We start from the raw sequence: 22,365 nt of genomic DNA on the forward strand, positions 1-22,365 counted from the left end.
CTATATATGTGCACCTTGCACACGATCAATGATTATTGATTCATGCAATCTCATTCTTCCTAACTAACATGGTATCAGTTTAGCATACCGATTCCTTTCCCACCTTCCGCACTAGCGCCGCCGCCGCGCCCTACAGCCGCCGCCTTCCTCGCGTCGCCGCCGCCGCTGTCCACCGCCGCCGCCGCGCCCTCCCCTTCCCTCGCAGCAGCCGCCTTCCTCACTGCCGCCGCTGCCTTCCTCCCCAAGTTGCCGTCGCGCCCCCCAAAACCCTAACCCTACCCCACGCCACCGCCACCCTACTCCTCCCACCCGAGCCGCCGCACCCCTCCCTTGCCGCTGCTCCCATGGCGTCCCCTCAATCCAGCAACTCCAACCCGTTCGTCGGACTCGTCCCCGACGCCACCGCCGTCCGTGATCTTAACATCCACACCCGTGTTCCCATCAAGCTTGATCAATCCACCTCCTCGTACTACGCGTGGAAGACCTACTTCAACCTCGTCTTCCGCGAGTACCACCTCCTCGAGCACGTCGACGGGACCGTGGATGGCGATCTCATGGTGGATGATCCGGACTGGGCGGCCATTGAGGCCTCTCTCATCCGGTGGTTCTACCTCACCGTCTCCCCGGATATCTTCCACACGGTCGACTCGGAGGATGATGACGCGTGTGCCGTATGGACCAAGATCAACAACCTCTTCACCGATAACAAGCTTCAACGTCTTGTGTTTTTGCAACAGGAATTTTTCGGGTGCCACCAAGACGATTCCTCCATCGATGACTACTGCATGCGTCTCAAGCGCCTTGCCGATGAGCTCCGTGACATCGGCGCCAAGGTGTCGGACGAGCTCATGCTTAGCACCCTCACCGCCAGCCTCAATGAGGACTTCGGCAACGTGGCTTCGAACCTCTCCTTGCTGCCGAACCCGACTTTCCAGTCCGTCACCGCGTATTTACGCTTGGAGGAACGGAGGATGAAGAAGGTCAAGGCCCGCGTCCACCACACCGCCCTCGCCGCCGGGACATCTCGCGGGCAGCCGCAGCCCGCCCCGCCCCAACAACGCCCGCCGGCGCCACCGGGGTACTACCCCCTCCCGCCTGCTCCGCCCGCACCTCCCGCTCCTCAGCAGTAGCAGCAGGGTGGGGGCGGCGGTCGCCGCAACAGGCGCCGTGGGGGAGGAGGCGGCGGTCGCTCCCAGCAGCAGCATCAGCAGCCCGGGTATGGGGGGGCCCAGCGCCAACAACAGCCCTCCCCGCCCTGGGCCGTCGGCCCCAACCCGTGGACCGGCATGGTCCACGCTTACCACATGCCGGTCCCACGGGCCCCGGGCATCCTCGGGCCACACCCGACCGGGCCGCAGGCACACCTCGCCGCCACACCCTACCAGGCAGGTGGGGGCGGTCACGCCCCTGGCGGCTACGCGCCGGGCTGCTATGCGCCAGGCTTCGCGCCGGGCGGCTATGCCCCTAGTGGCTATGCGCCTCCGTCGGCGTCCTTCGGCTATGCGCCGCCGTCTGCACCACCTCAGCCCGGTGGCTACCAGCTCCCTCCGGCTCCATGGGATCCCGCTCTGCTCGCAGCACTTCACTCGGCACCGTCTCCCTCCAATTACGGAGGTGGCGGCGATTGGTATATGGACACGGGGGCTACCGCCCACATGACGTCGCACCCCGGTAACCTTGCCTCTTCCTTTCCGTTCATCACTTCGAACCGCATCACTTTTGGTGATGGTTCCTCCGTACCCATTACTCATGTCGGTCATAGTTTCTTTCTGTCTAATTCTATGCCTATTAACATGTCTAATGTTCTTGTCTCACCTAACCTAGTTAAAAATCTTGTCTGTGACCATCCTCTCACTGTTGAATTTGATGGCCTTGGTTTCTCTGTGAAGGACGCCCGTACACGGATGGTGCTCCACCGATGTGACAGCCCCGACGACTTATACCCGGTGCACTCCACCTCCACCGCCACCGCCTCACCAGTCGCCCTCGCCGCCGGTGTCGACCTCTGGCACGCACGCCTGGGTCATCCCAACTCCACCGTCCTTCGCCAGATTCTCAAGAGTTTTTCATTTTCGTGTAATAAATTCGATGAGCACACTTGTCATGCTTGCTGTCTCGGCAAGCACGTTCGTCGACCGTTTAGCGAGTCAAACACTATCTCTTCTTTTCGGTTTCAGTTAATCCATAGTGATGTTTGGACATCTCCCGTTGAGAGCAACACCGGTTTCATATATTATCTTGTTTTACTTGATGATTTCTCTCACTTTGCATGGACGTTTCCGCTCCGTCGCAAATCCGATGTTCTTGCCACTCTCACGGCCTTTTACTCCTACGTCACTACCCAGTTCGGGCGCCCTATCCTCGCCCTTCAGACTGACAACGGCAAAGAATTTGACAACGCTGCCACTCGCCATCTCCTCGCCTCTCACGGCACCACCTTTCGTCTCACATGCCCCTACACATCCCAGCAGAACGGCCGCGCCGAGCGGATTCTCCGCACTCTTAACGACTACGTCCGCACGTTGTTGTTTCACTCCAACGTGCCCCCTCGGTTCTGGCCTGATGCTCTCGCCACCGCCACTCTCCTAGTTAACATTAGGCCTTGTCGTCCACGCTGGAACTACACACCCCACCACCTTCTTTTTGGTTCCCCTCCCTCCTATGATGGTCTTCGCATCTTCGGATGCTTGTGTCATCCCAGCACCACCTCCACTTCACCACACAAACTCGCTCCTCGCTCCGTAGCATGTATCTTCCTAGGTTACCCTCCTAACACCAAAGGTTACCGGTGCTACGACCCCGTTTCCCACCGTGTGTACACCTCTCGACACGTGTACTTTGACGAGCGGGTTTTTCCCTTTCATCAGGTGCCTGCAGCAGACTCGGCGCTTCCTGATGGTGCCCCGTATGCTGACTCGATGATGCCCCCGGCGCGGCCTCTCCTGGCCCCGGCGCGGCTCCTGCCAACTCCTCCTGGTGCAGCCTCGGCGCCCCCCTCGCGGGCCCCTCTGCGGCGCAACCCGCCGTAGGCTCCTCTGCCGCGGCCCCGGCTGCACGCCCCCTGGCGCGGCCCTGCATGGCCCCGGGTGGCCCTTCGGCTTCCAGCCTGCCAGGCGCCGTGGCTGGCCCCGTACCGGCCGGCCCCACCTCGGCTGGCCCCGCCATCGTAGCCGGCTTCGGTCCCGCTGTGACGCCGGGCGTGACGGACTCTTCATCACCCCCGTCCGTCCCCCCCGCCGCAGCCGACCCGCCTTCCACCGGCATGGTGACGCGGTCCCACACCGGCATCCATCGCCCCAGCACGCGCTATGCTGCTGACGAGTACGCGTGCGCGGTGTCGACATCATCCTCTCCACCGTCGCCCATACCCTCGTCCGCACGCGCCGCTCTCCGCGATCCCCATTGGCTCGCCGCGATGCGCGAGGAGTTTGACGCGTTGCAGCGCAACCGCACCTGGCATCTTGTGCCGCGACCCCCTCACGCCAACGTCATCAATGGCAAATGGGTGTTTCGCCACAAGACCAATCCCGACGGTTCTCTTGAGCGCTACAAGGCTCGTTGGGTGGTGCGCGGTTTCCGCCAGCGCGCCGGTGTGGACTTCACCGACACCTTCGCTCCGGTTGTTAAACCGGGCACGATCCGTACAGTGCTTCAGCTAGCGGTCTCCCGGGCGTGGCCGGTGCATCAGTTGGATGTCTCCAATGCGTTTCTGCACGGCCATCTCACGGAGCGGGTCTTCTGCGAGCAGCCGACTGGTTTCGTTGACGCCGAGCATCCCGACCATGTCTGCCTGCTCTCTCGATCCCTCTATGGACTGAAGCAGGCCCCCAGGGCGTGGTACCAGCGTATGGCCGGGTTTCTACAGCAGCTTGGGTTTCATACAACCCGCTCCGACGCATCGTTGTTCGTCTATCATCAGGGCACTGCCACTGCATATCTACTGCTCTATGTGGACGACATTATCCTGATGGCATCCTCGCCTGGGCTTCTTCAGCAGCTCACGGCTCGTCTACGTGATGAGTTTGCCCTCAAGGATCTTGGAGCGCTGCACTACTTCCTTGGCATTGAGGTCGTTCGTCGTGCCGACGGGTTCTTTCTGCATCAGCAGAAGTACGCTCATGAGCTTCTCGAGCGCGCAGGCATGCTTAATTGCAAGACCGCGTCCACGCCTGTTGACACCAAGGTGAAGGTTTCTGCTTTGGAGGGTTCCCCTGCGCCAGATGCGGCGTTCTACCGCTCCATTGTCGGCGCCCTGCAGTATCTCACCCTCACTCGGCCTGACCTGCAATATGCAGTTCAGCAGGTGTGCCTCCACATGCACTCCCCGCGTGATTCCCATTGGACTCTGGTGAAGCGTATCCTTCGGTATATACGCGGCACTATGACCATGGGGCTCACCCTGACGGCTTCCTCATCCATCGACATGGTCGCCTACTCCGATGCTGACTGGGCTGACTGCCCGGACACGCGTCGTTCCACGTCAGGCTACTGTGTCTACCTCGGACCTTCGCTGATATCGTGGTCGTCCAAGCGGCAGCCCACGGTCTCTCGCTCGAGCGTCGAGGCGGAGTATCGGGCAGTGGCTAATGCCGTTGCTGAGTGCTCTTGGCTCCGTCAGCTTCTTCAGGAGTTGCTCTGTGTGGTTCCCAAGGCCACGATCGTCTACTGTGACAACGTCTCCGCCGTCTACCTCTCCGCCAACCCCGTACACCATCGCCGTACAAAGCATATTGAGCTTGACATTCACTTCGTTCGCGAGCAGGTAGCTCTTGGGAAGGTTCATGTTCTACACGTTCCTACCACTCAGCAGTTCTCCGATGTCATGACTAAGGGATTACCGACCCCAGTTTTTGAGGAGTTTCGGTCTAGTCTCTGTGTCTCCGGCGACGCTTCGACTGTGGGGGGGGGGGGGGGGGGGGTGTTGAGCGTATGTTGTACACTGCATATGTATAGGACTAGGGTCTGTATTTATACCGTTGTATCTCTCTCTCCCCCCGTATATTTGTACATCTTGGGAGACAAGTAGAGGCCGGTCCACCCTGTACCTATATATGTGCACCTTGCACACGATCAATGATTATCGATTCGTGCAATCTCATTCTTCCTAACTAACAGCGTCCGCGATGACGACGGGCATCCGTTGGCGATCCCGACAAACCCGTCACTCATCCACGCTGCCACAAGCTACATCAACAATTAACCCAAGCATTCTTCTTCGTCAACGACATGTATAATCAATCTTCTCACTTTTCATCTCGAAGGGAGAAGACCAAGAGGAGATGTGACCTGGCGGCAGCATCAGCAAGATCGGGACGGATGGCAGCCAGAGATACACACGCCCACTGCGGCGGCGCGTACGGCAGGCGGCTCGCTCGCGGTGGTGCAAGCACACATGCAGAAGACCAGCTAGATGACATGGCGGCGGGGGCAGTGACACCCGTCCGAGCTCGACGACGTCGACGGCATCACATACGAAGCTGTTGTGTGTCAAGTCAAGCTAGCTCTTCGAAGACTTAGACATTTTGAGTTGCATGGTACATGCATGCAAGTGCACGTACGCGCTCTTCTCTTCAGTGAGTCGTTTCTTTTTCTTCCGATTTTTAGTAGCACATCAGATCACATCAAGAGGGACCCAAGTTGAGACGTGCCCACGGCGACGACGGCGAGGAGATGGAGGGGAGCCACACCAGCTCCATGGACGTACCCCGACGTCGACGGCCGGAGAGTCCGCCGGCGGCGTCTTCTTCCATGTACTCTTCCACACTACACATCAACCCACACAGCCAAGAGGCAGCGGCTACACATACACGCGCCAATGGAGGCCACGGGCACCACGTTGAGATGATGCCATTTAGGCCCTGTGTGGTTCATAAGTCCCAGGACTTTTTTTAGTCCCAATTTATAAGTCTCAAATCCCTAAAAAGTCTCTATCTGTTTGGTTCCTGGGACTTATAAGTCCTATAAGACCATATTACAACTATAAGTTTCTATAAGTCCCTCCTTGAGAGTCTTATTTCATAAGTCCCAAATGCACACTTTAAGTCCCTATAAGTCTCTCCTGTTTATGGGCATCCTAACCCCGCGTTGGGCTGGTCCGGTCACGACAGAGGGGGTGCGACAATGGCGCATTGTTGGCGCCACTAGGTCGACATGCACATCCTTCGCATGCTGCTACCTGGCTCAACGTGTGTTTCGGTTGCATGTTGCGGGCTGGCAGTCTCGTTCGCGCGAGCCGGTTTGTGCCTTGGTCGCTGCCCCGTGAAGTGCTCGGTCTGTTCGAGTCAGGGTGAGCAAAGTCGGGGTGTTTTGGTCTTTTTACTAATTCGATTGAGTTTTTCTATAAATTTATTGTTTTGTGTCGTTTGTCGGACATGGTCACACTGGCTTTCCTCTCACTTTGTTTTGCAGGGGCTTTTTCGAGCTTATTCATTGCCCAAGGTTTTGAGCCTACTCCGCGTAGGCGGCGGCGCTGAGATCGCTCCGAGCTAACTTGGCGCCATTGGCGTACGTCGTCCCATTGGCTGTTCATTGGCGAGCGTGCTGGAAACATGAAATGTGTGGCAATGCACGTCTATTTGATGTTGTCAATGGTCCGGTCAAGCACTTCTGAGCGAGATGTTTTGTTTGGCATTACCTTTTTTGTATGTTCTTAATCGCCTGCGTTTATTCGAACTAAGTTAATTGCATAACTTGTGTCTTTATAGAACGAGATATAAAGTTGTCGTTATGTTGTCCTTTCTATACGTGTTCTTAATCGTTTGAAGTTATGCACTGCACGGGTTCTTCATAGATGCGGGTGTATTGCTTCTAGTCACTGGGGTTCGTGTTTGCTTCGTTACTTGGAGCACACAGACTTTTGTTCAGTCATTTAGAGGTGTTGTAGTTGCCATGGTGGTTTGGTGTGTTGGTTTTGGTTGGTGGACGGAAGGAGAGGGCACATTGCTGGGTAGCCGGTTGGTGTAGATGCGACGCGGAGAGCCATGTTGATGGTCACATCCAATTACATGGTTGGCATCACATCCAACCACTACGTACGGTTCTGACCGGTGGGTTGTACCGTCCCGTTGCTTTATTCATCGTATTTATTTGATGCACACTCCAGGGTGCAGTGGGTGGTTTAGGGCGGCTGGGTGCACAGAAAGGAGTGCCATAAAGGACACCATCTCCATCACGCACCAACCAACATCCAAGAAGATAACAGTTGAAAACACTCGAGGCATGTGCTCCCACCCATGCTGATATCGTCGTGTCAGAGCTCAAAACCCACCCGGCATGACACAGGCAAAGGAGCGCTGAAATTGGCTACATCCCGCGGCAATGGAAAGACGAGTAGGCATCCGAAGCCGGGATAGATGGCCAGGACCAACGACGGCGATAGGCCAAAAAAGACTCCTTCAGATCTGAATGAGACTAACCGGTGGACCTATAGGGAAACCTAACACCCGCTCGTCACGACAGAAGCAAGAGGAAACCAAAACTGGACAGGTCTCGCAGCAGCCAAAAGCCGGGTGGACATCCAAAAATCGTTAGTCGGTCAGGAATACGACAAGAGTCTGACAGGCAAGGCATCTTTGGATGTGAGCGAAACCCGTCAGTGGGGACCACAGGAGCGTGGGGAAACATTTGTCCTTTATGCCTGCTTATTGCTCTGGTCAGGCAAGCGTGTGAAGATGATCACTTACTATTTACCTATTGTGCCCCACGGGCGCCAGCCGGCAAGGGTTTGCGCTGGGGAGGATCCAGGCAGCCAGACCACGGGTAAAAGCGTTGCGCAGCGCCCGGTGGGTATGTGCCCCGGTGACCTGTTCGTAAGCAGACAAAGGCAGGAAGCTGGCCCCTCACAATCTCATATGTCATCAAAGCAAGCCAAAGGACCCGAATCTGGATCTATGTGCAATAATGACCGGTGACTCAGAAGGTTCGGGACTAACCGATTTCTTAGTCAACTGCTTAACCAGGAGCAAATAGTTCAACATTTAAATTCAAGCCGTCACAATCTTGTTATATTTTTATGGATTTCCTCATGTTTGATTGGTATCCTCTTACACAAGGTGTTAGTACAGAAGGATCAGATCACCAGGAATGTTTTTTGAGAGTGAGTGCGAAAAAATCGATCGTCTGGTGGAGCTATATACACGGTATGTTTAGCTTCTTTTCTTTTCTTTTCTTTTGCAGGAGATGGTATGTTTAGTTTTAGGATAACCGATGGAACTGTTTTCATTTCCTTGTTATGTACTGATTGAATAATCTGCTTGCACTTTTCTATGATGATAGTGTTGAAATAATAAAGCTCGCCGTTGGCCCGAGGTACATTGATGTGTTAGTTCGTTTGACACCGGATGGTTTGCAGTGGCGGAGCACCTTTGTTTACGGAGAACCGAAAGCTCATGAAAGACACCTCATGTGGGAACTGTTGAGACGGATAAAAGATAACTCGAGTGCCCCGTGGCTAATGGTGGGGGATTTCAATGAAACGATGTGGCAGTCTGAACACCTATCAGCCAGGAGGAGATCGGAGAGAAACATGGAAAATTTTAGAAGAGTCCTCTCTGACTGTAGCTTGTTCGATCTTGGCTTCAAGGGACCGGCGTGGACATATAATAATAAGCAGGATGGAAGGCAGAACGGTACGTGTGAGATTGGATAGAGGGGTGGCGTCTGCAACTTGGACAGAACATTTCAGAAAAGCCACAGTCGAACACATCTGTTCGAGCCGGTCCGACCACCTACCGGTCCTTATCAGATGCGGAAATAGGAAGGAATGGAGACCTGTGGGTGCTAAACCTGACCGCCCCTTTCGCTATGAGCATATGTGGGAACGGGTGGAGTCGCTGCAGAAAGTGATTGATGAGGGATGGAGTGGCCCAGGCAAAGCTACAGACCTTCGAGATGTGAGAACAAAAATCAGGGAAATGGAGCGGGTGTTGAGAACTTGGGCTGGAAAGGATTTTGGATCAGTACTAAAAAAGACGGCAGAATATAGGAGAAACCTGAGCGTCTTGTGGAACTCCCCAAGCTCGGCTGAAAACCAACAGAAGATAAAACTATGTGAGGCAGAACTAGATGAACTTCTCTTGCGAGAAGAACTGATGTGGAGACAGCGTTCACGAGCTACCTATTTGCGTGAAGGGGATCGTAATACGAAATGGTTTCAGAGAAAAGCAACTTGGAGGAAAAAGAAAAACGAGATCAGCAAATTAATGGATAGTAGTGGTGTGTGGAAAGAGGACAGAGAGGGGATACATGAAATCACGAGCAGTTTTTTCAAAGATCTATATGATAAGGAACGTGGGGTAAAGGTAGATGAGGTGCTGCAGCATGTGGAAACAAAGGTCACGAAAGAGATGAATTCATCATTAACAAAGCCTTTCACAGAGAAGGAAGTGAGTGACTCCTTGTTTCAGATTGGACCTTGGAAAGCGCCTGGCCTGGATGGTCTACCGGCTAGATTTTATCAGAAAAATTTGGAAGTCCTGCGTGATGATGTGGTCAGAGGTGTTCTAAGTTTTTTCGACAATGGAATAATGCCCGAAGGAATAAACGATACCGTAATACATATTGATCCCTAAAGGCAAAAACGCACAGTCTCTAAAAGACTACTGACCCATCAGCCTGTGCAACGTAATTTACAAGGTGATATCAAAGTGTCTAGTAAATCGAATGCGGCCTTTGCTAGATGGAATAATTTCTGAAACTCAAAGTGCGTTCGTTCCTGGACGTATGATCACAGACAATGCCACTATTGCTTTTGAATGCTTCCATAAGATCCAACATAGCAGAAATAAGCATGACACGTTTTGTGCGTATAAGTTGGATTTGGCAAAAGCATACGACAGGGTGGATTGGGGCTTTCTTGAGGGGGTTTTGTTAAAACCTAGGTTCAGCCAGAAGTGGACAGCCTGGGTTATGGAGTGTGTCCGCTCAGTGAGATATCCAGTCCGGTGTAACGGAGAGTTGCTGGAACATTTCATACCGTCTAGAGGCCTACGGCAAGGGGACCCTCTCAGCCCATATCTCTTCCTCTTTGTCGCGGATGGTTTGGTTAATCTCATGAACAAGAATATGAGAGAAAGTAAGCTGACGCCCATTAAAATTGCAAGAAATAGCCCGGGAATATCAAATCTACTTTTTGCAGATGACAGTCTGATCTTCTTCAAAGCGATAGTGGAGCAGGCATGTGCCATGAAAGAGGTGCTAGTTTCCTTTCAAAGAGGCACGGGCAATTGTTGAGCGAGAGCAAGTGTTCTTTGTTGTTCAGTGAGCTATGTCCAGAAGGGATTAGAGAGGAGATTAAGAAAACTTTGGGAGTTGTGTCAGCCTCTTTTGAGAACAAGTATTTGGGGCTACCCACTCTGGAAGGTAGAATGAAGGATGAGAACTTCCAACCGATCTTGGACAGATTTGCAAAAAGGTGTAATGATTGGTCAGGAAGGTTCATGGCCTATGCTGCAAAGGAAGTACACGTCAAATCGGTCGTTCAGGCTCTCCCATGCTTCACTATGGGTGTTTTCCTACTTTCGAAAGGATTTTGTGACAAATATGAAAAGAACGCATGACCCAACCTAAAAAAGCGGGTGGCATTGGCTTCAGGGATATGCATTGTTTCAACGTGGCATTGCTTGCAAAACAAAGTTGGAGGCTCATTCAGAACCCCGATAGTTTGTGTGCTAGAGTGCTCAAATCGAAGTACTATCCACATGGAAACCTCATAGATACGGTGTTTACCTCCGATCCTTCTCCGGTGTGGAAGGAGATTGAGGCCGGCTTGGAGCTACTTAAGAAAGGGATTATATGGCGAGTCGGCAATGGGAAGAGTATTCAGATTCAAAGAGATCAATGGATCCCACGTAATGAAGGATTTAAGACGGCTGCTTTTGCCAAGAGGTCAAGATTACGTTGGGTAAACCAGCTTATGCGATCGGACAGCAAAGAATGGAATGTTGAGTTAGTGAGGCAAATCTTCCACCCCTTTGATGCTGATGAAATTTGCAAAATTCCAATTCCAAAATCTAATGCGGAAGACCGAATCGCCTGGCACTATGAAAGGAATGGAGTCTTCTCAGTTAGGAGTGCCTATAGACTGGCCGCCTCAATGTAAGGTCAGACCCATCAAATTCCCTCGAGCTCATCCAGCGACCCAAACACTAGAAGCATTTGGGATCTCATTTGGAAGGCAAAGGTCCCACCCAGAGTTAGAATTTTTGGATGGCGGGTGGCTACAAATACGCTTGCTACTAAGAGGAATAAATTCAAGAGGACACTGGAAGCAGCGACGAATCCAGAAAGAAAATGAAGGGGGGGCTCAAAGTTAATGACGAGTAAATTAAACACCTTTTAGACGAAAAAACCAATTTTCTCCTAATCCTTTTGTGCAAATAAGCTCAAACTTTACCAGATTGCTACTGGTCATATGTAGTATTTACTAGAGTTTTTTTTAGAATTTTTGACAACTATCAAATATTCAACCAAAATTAGGATCAGTTGAGCAAAATAGCTGTTATCTCCTAATCATATTGTCAAAATAAGCTTACAGTTTCCTAGATTACTACTGTAAGCATGTAGTACTTACTTGATTTATTTTTATTTTTTATATGACAATTTATGAACCGAAATTTGGACATTTTGTCAAAATAGCTATTATATACCAATCCCTTTGTCCAAAGATGCTCAAAATTTCCCAGATTCATACTAGTCACATCTAGTATTTACAAGAGTTTTCTCAGATTTTTTGGAAGTAGTCAAATTTTGAGGTAAAAAATGGTATTGTCAATTTAAACAGCCATACGTGCCAAATATGAGGCGTCGAGAGGTGTTGCAGGCAGCAGCCCGCTGGAATTGGTGCTCGAGACCAGCGTTTACAGGGGCTGAGCAGATGGCCTGTGTTTTCTGGGCTGGGCTGGGCTGCACTGATGACTTGATGAGTAGTAGTAAAAAAATTGTTCGATTTTGGAGGGCAGGCTTGAGCCCATCCAAGCCTGCCCCTTGGATTTGCCGTTGACTGGAAGTGGATGCCACATGCGGTATATGCGGATGTGGTGAGGAGGATGAATTCCATGCGGTAGTTGCTTGTACCAAGAGTAAAGCTCTAAGGTATGAAATGAGAAAGGAGTGGGAGATCCCTGATGAAATTTCCTTCAGGTATACTGGCCCGGACTGGCTGCAAGTGCTTCTAGATAAATGCTCAGAAGACATGCGGGCGAGGGTGCTGATGCTGCTATGGAGAGGGTGGCACCTGCGAGACAATTGTGTTCATGGGAAAGGCGATGAGATTATCAGAAAATCTGTACTTTTCCTCCTGAAGTATGAGGAGGATTTTCAGCTTGCAAATGCTTCATTGATAGAATCTGAAACAGGGAAGGCAATGTGGCCTTTGGACACCCCAGGGCCGGGTCCATCTGGCCAGACACCTAAGAGATGGACTGCCCCGCCTCAGGAGACAATAAAGATCAATTCTGACGTCACTTTCCTGCCGGCCAGTGGACAGTGTTGGGCGGGTGTGATCGCACGGGACTCCAGTGGACGGGTTTTGATGTCAGTTTGCGAACAGATTGGCACTGCAGCAAGTGTGGAAGAAGCGGAGGCCAGGGCGGCTTTGGTTGGCCTGAAGGCGGTGGCAGAAGCTTACAGAGGGGCAATTGTGCTTGAAATGGACTGCTTGGTGATAGTAAATGACTTAAAAAGTGAAACTCAGATGCTATCACCATGTTATGGAGTGCTACAGGACATTCTGGACGTCTTGGGGATGTTTGCATCCTTCAGCGTCAGTCATGTGAGTAGGGTTTGCAACACCTTGGCCCATGAGCTAGGTGTGGAGGCAAGACAACATGGCGATCTTCGACTCTCCGCTACGGTTCCGGCCAGGCTGATGACAATGATGCAAATATAACTTTGTGGTCGCCTTTTTGGAAGAGATTGATGACATCTTCATCCTTCACTTGATTGAAAAATTCTCTCTCAACAAATGTAACCAAACAATTGTTCAAATATTCATCACCCATTTTGTTCCTTAGCTTATTCTTCACATGGCTCATTGAAGAGAACACCCTTTCAACACTAGCAGTAGCTACTGGCAGAATCAATACCAACTTAAGAAGCTTGTAAACAATATGATATTGTTCATGCTTGTTTGTCTCAACAAGCATAACTGAAAGCTGACACAGATTTTTCAGGTTTTGAAACCTTTCATCTCTATGCACATTAATAACATACATGTTTAGTTGCCATGGAAGTCTTGCCAGTTCATCACTTGTAAAATCAGAAGCATAAAACTTTGTAGCAAGCCTAACCAACTTATCTTGGTCATAAGCAGCAAATAGATGAAGTGGACAGAATGCTGCCATGCAAGAAAGTAGCTCCGTGTTTACCTCATCAAATCTGCCATTCAGCTCACTGATTTGCCTATCAATGACACTCACAAACATATCAACCTTGAAGCGGTGGTAATTGATCACACCATTACATAAACCCCTTCTAGGCCAGCCAACGGAAAAGTAAGGACCCTCCATATCAACAACTTTGATCTTATGCTTTGTACAAAAAGATGTGACCTTTGTGAGAAAATCATCCCATCCAGCATCGGTCCTCAAAGCCTCCAAGTAATACTTTGTGTCACCAACAAGCTCAATAGCATGAACAATATCTTCGTCTTGCTTTTGCAAAGCTCTACACAACTCATCTATGTATCCAAATATTTCTTGCATCAAGTGTGCCATGAAAACAAACTCAAATGATCGAAATATTGTCTCTATGGATAGAGCCGCTTGTGCCTCCGTACCATGGTACTCGTCTCCAATCTTGCGAAGGACTCGTCGTAGTGCACCATACATAGAGATGACATGGTTCACAGTTTTGAAGTGAGAGCCCCAACGTGTATCACATGGCCTTCCCAAACCCATTTCCTGATTCAGCCCACTCCCTGTTTCTACTTCTTCCAATTCCAATGCATTAATGAGTTCTTCAGCCTGAGCTATCCGAAGCATTCTCATCTTTTTACAAGACATGCCAAGAGCATTTAACAAGTGTGCAAGCTGCTGAAAGAACCAAGTACAATCACCACTCTCCTTAGCAACAGCAACAAGAGTTAACTGTAGTTGATGGGCAAAACAATGAACATAGTAGGCAGAAGGGGACTCATCCATAATCAGTTTTTTCAGGCCATTAGCATTACCTCTCATGTTACTAGCTCCATCATATCCTTGCCCACGAACCATTGCAAAGGTTAAATTGTAGTCCATAAGCATTTTCTGAATTGCAGCTTTTAGTGTCTGAGAGGTAGTATCTTCAACATGAGCAAGACCAAGAAAACTTACAACCGCCCTTCCTTTGTTATCAACATAACGCAAGCAAACAGCCAACTGTTCATTCTGATACACATCACTAGACTCATCTGCAAGTATTGCAAAATGACCACCATCAAGTTCCTCAATGACTAGTTTAGTAGTCTCTTGTGCACAACATTTTATCACCTCTTGTTGTATATCATGGTGAGTCATCTTGCAGTTCCGTGGAGCATTCTTGAGAACAACCCTGTCAACCTCTTCAAAATTTCCTGCTAGCCAATTTAGAAGCTCAAGGAAATTTCCTTTATTTAGTGAGTCTTCACTTTCATCATGTCCTCTAAATGCCAAGCCTTGGCGCAACAGAAATCTCACACACTTGAGTGTCCATGTCAAACGTTGTTTATACAAAGCCTTGTATTGTGAGGTGTTGGAAGCAACAGACTCCCGAATTGATGTTTGTGGTGTAGTGAACATATCATACTTCTCTTGAGCTTCAGCGTGAGCACTACTTACATCACCAACATGCCTTGTCAATCTTGCTTTCATGTTCCAGTTTCTAAACCCACCCTTAACAAATGAATCTCCACCGGGGCTTTTTGTTTTATCCTTGAACAAATAGCAAACAAAGCAGAAAGCAGCCTCTTTGTTCACACTATACTCAAGCCACTTGTAATCCTTAAACCAAGAAGGACAAAAGCGACGTTGTAATCCACTTATGTCTCTGTACTCAAAATTATGTTTCTTTGGTTGACATGCCCCCAACTCGATGTATCTCCTTCTAACTTTATCCTGGTCATTGACATTGTACCTAGAGATGGGGATCCGTTTCCCGGGATCTGACTCAAGTGCGTCCAAATCTACTTCAAATTGAACTTCATCATTTGCTTCATCATCTTCTATAATTGGGGCTGGGGAGCCACTCTCAGGTTCTGTGTGACTATCATCCGGTTCATGTGCTTGCACTAGTGCCAGTTGCAGATTGCTCTCAACATCAGGAGGAATGCTACTGCTCTCAACTTCAACATCAGGAGGATTTGGTGTAGATGTGGAAGTTCTTTTATTTGCCTTTGAAGCTCTTTCCCACAATGCAACAATGCTAACACCCTTCTTCTTCATCTATGATAAAAGATCAGAAAAAGATAGATTAGCAATCTACCAAAATATACACTCTGAAAATTGTAGGTTAAAAATTAAAATATCAAAATTTCAATCTAGCAACCTGGTCGTTCCACCAAACTAGATGTACTAGCAGTAATATGTACTAGGAAGAAGCAAGCAACCTGCTCTGCTGGTCGCTCCAGCAAACTACATTAAAATAGCAAAACTGCAGTCTAGCAAACTAGTGACCAAATACTAAATTAGGAACTGGCTGGCCCTTAAGAACGATTGCAGATTTGCTATTTGTCCGGATACTAAACGCCAGCAAACTAGTACTAGTAATCATTTTAATCTGGCTGGGGGCTGGCCTTCTTACTTTCTTAGGGGAAGAGATCAAGAGAACTAGAGAGAAAAGACATGGACAACGAGAATAGAACCTGGACGCTCGTTGGACGCCGGCCGCCGGCGGCTCCGCTTGCCGCTGCTCGCCGCCGCCGCTGCAGGAGGCGCTAGGTTAAGTTGGGGAACGAACGACCGAGTGGGGACTGGGGTCTGGGGAATGGATTCGGGTCGAGGTCAAACGAATCAGCGAAACGAGGTGCCGAGGTGGTCAGCGTGTTGGAACTGCTCGCTATGTGGGCTGCAATACTGGTGGGCTCTGGGCTGTGGGCTTGTGGGTCGCCGAATAATACATATAATAAATTTTTTGGGCCAAATCTTTGGTATTCACACGAATACACGTGAATACCCCTGCCGCCGCCACTGCATGCCTCCACCAAAGCATAAATTGGCGAGGCATCATGTGCTTTCCAAGCATGCACGTGTTCAACGCACTATCTTGAGTAAGACTATTTTTCTCTTTTCTAACAATTTTTCCTAATTTCTAGAAGAGGACAACAAACCTACCCATTCCCTATTGCTTTTCCTTCAACTTTGTATGGAAAAGGGTGGATCATCTAAATAAATTAGCATTGGTCTAATTAAAAGCAACAATTCAGATGTTGTTGGACCGTCGGAGCCTACATAACTAGCTAGTTGCTTTAACAAAGTAAGATGGTCACTGTTTAATCTATTCTGAGCACATGGAAACTCAATCGATTGCAAGTCATGATGTCTCAACACATGAAGTATTTTGGCATCTAGGGAAATATCAAGATCCTAACGAATTAATCCCTCACATGCTCACATATTTAGTGTTAACTAACGTTCAAAGAATGCACGACATAACAAGATTGGAGCCTGTCCCCCGCGTCGCCCTCCTCTGGCGACACGGGGGAATCCCAGCCGCCGGTGCTAGCACCTCCCTCCGCCGCCCTCCCCCACATCGCCACCGCCGGAGGGCCGGCCGGCGAAGCCGCGCCGGGCCACAGGAAGGCGGCGGCGGGGCGGATCTGTCCTCTCGCACGCTCCCCCGCCCACCCGCCTCGCATCTCGCGGCGGCTGGCTCCCGCCGGTCCGGCAGGTCTCCGGTGTGCCCTGGCCGCGCGGATCCGGTTCGCCTCCACCACCTCCAACCCTCCCCGCGCGCGGATCCAGGATTCCCCGGCTGTCACAGGCGCCCCCCTCCATCACCGCAGCGGCTGACCCCACTCCTGTCGGTCCGGCAGGGGGTGCGGCGTTCCTTGGCAGCGGCCATGGGCTCCCATCCCCACGGCCCTCCCCTCCCCCCCGGCGGCGCGGCCTTCACTGTCGCTGGCGCTTCGGTTGGGTGCGGGCATGTGGCCGGTTGCGGGGGTGCACGCAGCCTGCTCGCGCAGGCGTCCCCCCCATGATCCAAGGTAACGGCTTTCGCGCGGCGGTGGCGAGGTTCCAGTGGTAGTGGCAGACAAGGGGCGCCTCGCGATGGGTTCTTTGCTGCGCTGCTCCGGCCCCGGCAGCCTCGACCCCGCGTTCTCCGGTGTTCGACGCTTGCTGGCGTTTCCTATGGGCGGCTTCGGCCTCGGCGCCAGTAGCTGCGTCCCTTCCAGCTAGCCTGGTTCGCCGAGACGGCCACGGCCACGGCAGCTCAGATCTGCGTCTCTCCGGTCCTATCTTGCCGGCGTTGCCGGTCGCCGTCGTCCCCCCATTGCGGTGGTCTTCGCTTCGCCGCCGGCCTTACCCTGTACACCTCAAAGCCTCCCCCTTTGGCCTGATCCTTTGTTCGTGGGTTCGGAGGCAGTGCCACCCTCCGGCGGCAGGTGCAGCCCCACCAATCCAACCAGAGCTGGCTTCCTCATCCTCGACTCCATTATCGGCGGCTATGGGATTGCGCAGCCTCAGGCCAGGGAGAAACCCCTGCTCGGCTTGCCCGTGCTGGCAGCGGCGGCGCCTGCGGGTGTCGCTGTCCTTCTTGGAGGCGCTGCCACAGCCTTTTGGCTACGCCCCTCTTCTAGCTCAGGGAAACCCTAGGTCTGGCTCCTCGGGACCGGATGGCGACTGCGTCTTGGCCTTGTCTTCCTTCTTGAAGGTGCTATCTTGCTCGCTCGCGGTGTCCCCGATGTTGGCCTCGGCGATGTGTTTTGCCGCTCTTGGTTTTGGCTTGGTTGGCTTTAGCTGTGTTGTCTCTTCTGTTCGGGCTGAGCACCCCTTGTTTCTCTGCTCCGGACACCATGTTCACACCTGTTTGAGTTCGTGTCATGTGTTGTACCATTCACTGTACTTCTTCTATTCCTTCTATCAATGAAATGATACGCAAGCTTTGCGTATTCGTGAAAAAAAACAAGATCATCAAAATAAGTTTTACTGTTAGAGGAATTGTGGCATATCAAATCAAGTGTGGATTAGCATCTTATAGGGGATAACAGCAAATAACTGCCACAATGCAGTGGATATGCATCTGGCCCATCAAAGGATGTGCCCCAATGGCGGGCGAACAAGATGAAATTAGCATTCCCAAATCTCATAAGGCACATGTCCCGATGATGTGTGTCGTCGCACACCATGCATGATGTGCCTTCCTGATGGTGGTTGCTGAGTTGGGCTCAGCACCTATATTGGCATGCCTATTGCACCGTGGCATAACTGAGTGGCGCTGCTGATGGACACCAAGTGTCGCCACATGTGGCATTATCGCTTATCGCACACCGTCATGGCCATGTCAAGGGATTCTGTGCTGGCCTCCAAACTTGCTGATACGCCCCGAGTGTTTCATGGACCTTGGCAAATTCAGTTTACGTACCATGGCAATTTTCCTTTCTTATATGTACCATGGTAAAAAAAATTAGGGACCATGACCAATTCAGTTTAGGGACCATGATAAATTAAGTTTATGGAACATGGCAAAAAAATTTAGGAACCGTGGCTAATTAAGTTTATGGACCATGACAAATTCACTTCAAGTACCATGTCCAATTCAGCTAATGAACCACGGCAATATTCACTTTTTAATAGAACCATGCAAATTTCTATATTTAAGAACGACAACAAATTTATATTTTTTTTCATAAACCTACCATGTTGTACACGCAACAAGATTAATATTTTTGCCATGTATCCATGGCAAAATTCCCTAATATTTGCCATCCTTTTGAAATTACAAAATTCCAAATTTTGCCATGTGCCCACTACAAATTATCAAAAAATCCATGTTTTATTGGTCAATATTTTTATATTTTTTTCATGTGCAATTTTATTATAGGTAACATAGCTGCTATATTATTTTATAGCATGGAAATTTTATATTCATTAGACCATGGTAGTTTTTTCCGTAGGTACTTTAGCAATTTTCGTTATGTAGACGATGGCAATTTCTTTTTGGTTAGACCATGGTAATTTTTTGTAAGCAGGATGGCAATTTAGACCATAGTTCTCTTGTCTTGCAACATTTTCTTGGACCATAGCGATTTTATTTAGCGTACCATGGTAAATTCCTTTTTTACGTGCTATCAAATTTTTTGACATGGCAATTTTGGACCTTCTTACAAGCACAACCTTTTTTCCGCAATGTAGACTTTTGCTATGTGAACTCTTCTGTTTTTTTTATTAAATTTGCCATGTTATTTCCACAAAAAAAATCTTAATTTTTTATGAGATTTTTTGTTTGAAACAAAATATTTATGTTTGTTCTTGTTTTTAATATGACAAATTTTGTCATCCAATTTTGTTGTGTACAACCTGTCAATTATACTATTTTTTATTTATACCTACATCATGAAAAAACTTTCTTTTTTAATATTTCATTTATTTATTTATTTGCATAGGGGAATGATGATTGGGCCAGAAGCCTAGCGAAGGTCATGTACGGCTTTGTATTCGCTTGGCGGGTTACCTGTAGCGAATAGAACGTTCGCGCTGGAGGGGGTTCTCCAGCGAACTACTCGTTCGGGTTGACATCGCTAGAAATCTGATGTTCGGTAGATATTGGAGGTCCATACTTTTTCCCTGAGTTAGACAAAAGATATTGTTTGTACTTATTCTGTTGCTTGCAACTCCATGAAAGAATTCAGTGTTTTTATCTTCTATTCACCTTCAAGGCCATTCTTCACATTATTTCATACGCTAGTATTCCTCTTGATAAATTATAAAGCATACCTAGAACTTACCGGCATGAGGATTTCCATCTGAATACTGACACAAGCTACTTTAATTTACTAGTTATAAGCTGATGTTGACGACCTCGTTATTTCGTACTATTATATTGTGTGAACCTTGGCGGACGCTAAACAAGTTTTGTTGTCCGTAGCAATAGTCGCCAAGTGAGCTGTGAGCATGCATGTGAAGATTTCCTTTTCCTTGAGGTCACACTTGAGGCATTTTATTGGTTGGGTTTCGTCATGGTTTCTAGAGGGCTTGAGGGGTTATTCATGAATCATCATCGTCCTTTTTTCTTCTGCTTTTGATGGGTCTTTTGGAGTAGATGACATGGGTCAAGTCGAGTACACTGTAGACCTTTTGTTTTTGTGAAACAAAAAACCGTGTTGACAGACCTTTGGATCCCCACCACCTCTCATATTCTTGGCAAAGATAGAGCGGTGCACATGGTGACATGCATGCATGCATTACCGCATGTAGTCACGGGCATGGCAAAGCAGCAATGGCACGCTACCCGGGCTGGCAAAACCAGCAGGGCACGAAGCACGCGGGTTACATGCGTAGCTGAAATATCACTGTGCAGCTAAATTGAGGTAGCTTGCTAAGCTAGATCAAAACAGCTAAAAACCATGATGAGACGTTTATTGCACAACTCTAGAAAACTGCATGCTTAATCAGCAGGTAGGAGTAAGTTGAAACTAGGAACCTAGTTACATTTGCATTTTCAATTATACACAAGTTGGAACAACAGCTTTATCCCCAGTGGATTAGCCAGCGGTTGCATGAAAAACCATAGTTAACATATACTCCTATACTGCATGAAGTGACAATCTCACCAACATCAATTATATCGAAGCTGGATAAATAAGCATATAAATGATGTCTGATCATACTACAGAGGAAAGGTGGAATACTACTGCATCAAAGACGGGCACAATTCAGGGTACGTAACACATTACACAAATACGTACTAGCATCTCCGATCTATCCAATTAACAGTCGAGTACACTGGTAGATTCACGCATACGGCACTCGGTCAATTGTGGCAGCTAGCATAATGCATACTCCTACTCATTATTTATCAGTCCCTCATTAGTACCTCACCAGCTGATCCATGGACATGATCGCTGCGACGCTGCCTACGTACCCCTGCTTCTCAGTCCTACTCCTCACCGCTGCCGAGGAGGAGGGCCAAGAAGCTGATGATGTCTCCCGCTGCGTAGATGAAGAGGCCCCCGGTGGAGCAGATCCGGAAGAAGAGGTCTCCTGGGTCGGCGACGAGGAGGATATGGGCTATGGCGGCCATGATGAAGTGGCCGACGATAGTGAGCACGAGCGCGAGGTAGGCGAGGGCGCGGCGACGGCGGCGGCACGGGAGCCGCAGGGCCAGCACCGCCGCGGCCGCCTGGAGCACGAGGCAGCACAGCAGCCCGATCCCTAGGGCGTTCACCATGGCTTCCTCCGCGTCCGTAAGCTGGTCGCAGCGCAGAAAGAAGGAGGACTGTGGAGGAGTGGAAATTGAGAAGGCATGGAGAAGGGCAGCAGCCAAGGGGTAGGGCAAGGGGAATCGGGCGTACCTGGCTGCAACGGACGTGGAAGTGGTAGAGTGCGTAGGCTATTACGGTGCCGATGGCCAAGGAGAGCGCGATGTGGCAGGCGGTGAGGAGCGCCCATGAACTGACTCCTCGGACAAGATCAGGACGAGGCGTCTTCTTGGCCAGGGACAGGGTCACCGGCAGCAGATGAGGCGCCTTGCTGCCGTCCATGGATGCAGGAGCCTTCTTTTGCGGGGACTCCATGGATCAAACCTGGACAAGATGAGGAGATGAGACACTGAGGCACTGTTAGTCAAGGTCAACAGGAAGAAAGAGGAAGAGAAAGAAGAATTCAGCGACAAAATGCAAGAACGAGGAGACGGAGGGGGAGGGACTCACCGTCACTCGTCGGATGTGGGAGGTGCTTCCTTTTCCCTACGCGAGCGACGTGCTACACTCCAAGGGTGGTGTTGGAGGCTGCCGGCCACTGGTGTTGTGGACTGCGTAGCTGTTTAAGTAGCGAGTGTGGTCGTGTGCGATGCAAAGTGAGGCCGCGACGTGTCGAGCCCGGGCTTCACACACACACACACACACACACACACACAACCACGGGTTAGTTGCATGTGGGGTGGGAGGAGCGCCTAGACCATCTTTGGCAATGCTGCTCACCCAACACACACAGGTGCACATGCATGCGTAGTGCTCCTAGAAGCTAGATGAACGGGGAAGGGAGGGGGAGGGGACTCACCGTACATGTGAGCATGCAAGGCTGCGATACGCGAGAGACTACGCGAGCGACCCAGGCGGAAGCATGTGATGGTCTCGGTCGTCGCATTGATGTAGAGAGGAAACCACGTGCAAGTTTCGTCCGATCAAGGGAGCGCGTATAACATTTTTGGCAATGCTGTGGGATGCATGCCTGCCTAGTTAATATCTTTCCATAC

At 50.1% G+C, this 22,365-nt stretch overlaps 3 protein-coding genes and 1 long non-coding RNA gene across 5 annotated transcripts; 2 read left to right on the plus strand and 2 right to left on the minus strand.

Annotated features, from left to right (window-relative positions):
• Positions 1–344: 344 nt before the first annotated feature.
• LOC147967851 (uncharacterized) lies at positions 345–1,130 on the plus strand. The gene has a single exon (XM_087523282.1). It carries the CDS (start codon positions 345–347, stop codon positions 1,128–1,130), a length of 786 nt encoding a protein of 261 aa, XP_087379408.1.
• A 352-nt stretch (positions 1,131–1,482) lies between these two features.
• LOC147967852 (uncharacterized) lies at positions 1,483–2,251 on the plus strand. Its single transcript, XR_015603202.1, has 2 exons — positions 1,483–1,671; positions 1,890–2,251. It is a non-coding gene; the product is annotated as an uncharacterized LOC147967852 (long non-coding RNA).
• Positions 2,252–12,845: 10,594 nt separating this feature from the next.
• Positions 12,846–15,395, minus strand: LOC147967853 (uncharacterized). Its single transcript, XM_087523284.1, has one exon. The coding sequence runs from the start codon at positions 15,393–15,395 to the stop codon at positions 12,846–12,848; it is 2,550 nt and encodes an 849-aa protein (XP_087379410.1).
• A 5,306-nt stretch (positions 15,396–20,701) lies between these two features.
• LOC147967854 (uncharacterized) lies at positions 20,702–21,974 on the minus strand. 2 transcript variants are annotated; one of them, XM_087525409.1, is made up of 3 exons: positions 21,821–21,974; positions 21,464–21,719; positions 20,702–21,387 (listed from the first exon to the last, which is right to left on the minus strand). In XM_087525409.1, exons 2-3 carry the CDS (start codon positions 21,683–21,685, stop codon positions 21,049–21,051), a joined length of 561 nt encoding a protein of 186 aa, XP_087381535.1. In that variant the 5' UTR covers positions 21,686–21,719; positions 21,821–21,974; the 3' UTR covers positions 20,702–21,048. The 2 variants fall into 2 exon arrangements, with proteins under 2 accessions (XP_087381535.1, XP_087381534.1); XM_087525408.1 differs by having other exon boundaries at positions 21,464–21,694; positions 21,821–21,973.
• Positions 21,975–22,365: the final 391 nt, after the last annotated feature.

Source organism: Triticum urartu, chromosome 5A (assembly GCF_056163025.1).
Source record: "Triticum urartu cultivar PI428250 chromosome 5A, HENAU_Tu73, whole genome shotgun sequence".
Classification (NCBI taxonomy): Eukaryota; Viridiplantae; Streptophyta; class Magnoliopsida; order Poales; family Poaceae; genus Triticum; species Triticum urartu.

Coding starts and splice junctions, on each gene's coding strand:
- LOC147967851 (XM_087523282.1), top strand. CDS start 345: ATGGCGTCCCCTCAATCCAGCAACTCCAACCCGTTCGTCGGACTCGTC.
- LOC147967853 (XM_087523284.1), bottom strand. CDS start 15,395: ATGAAGAAGAAGGGTGTTAGCATTGTTGCATTGTGGGAAAGAGCTTCA.
- LOC147967854 (XM_087525409.1), bottom strand. CDS start 21,685: ATGGAGTCCCCGCAAAAGAAGGCTCCTGCATCCATGGACGGCAGCAAG. Junction 21,388..21,463: donor TCCACGTCCGTTGCAGCCAG/GTACGCCCGATT, acceptor ACTCCTCCACAG/TCCTCCTTCTTTCTGCGCTG.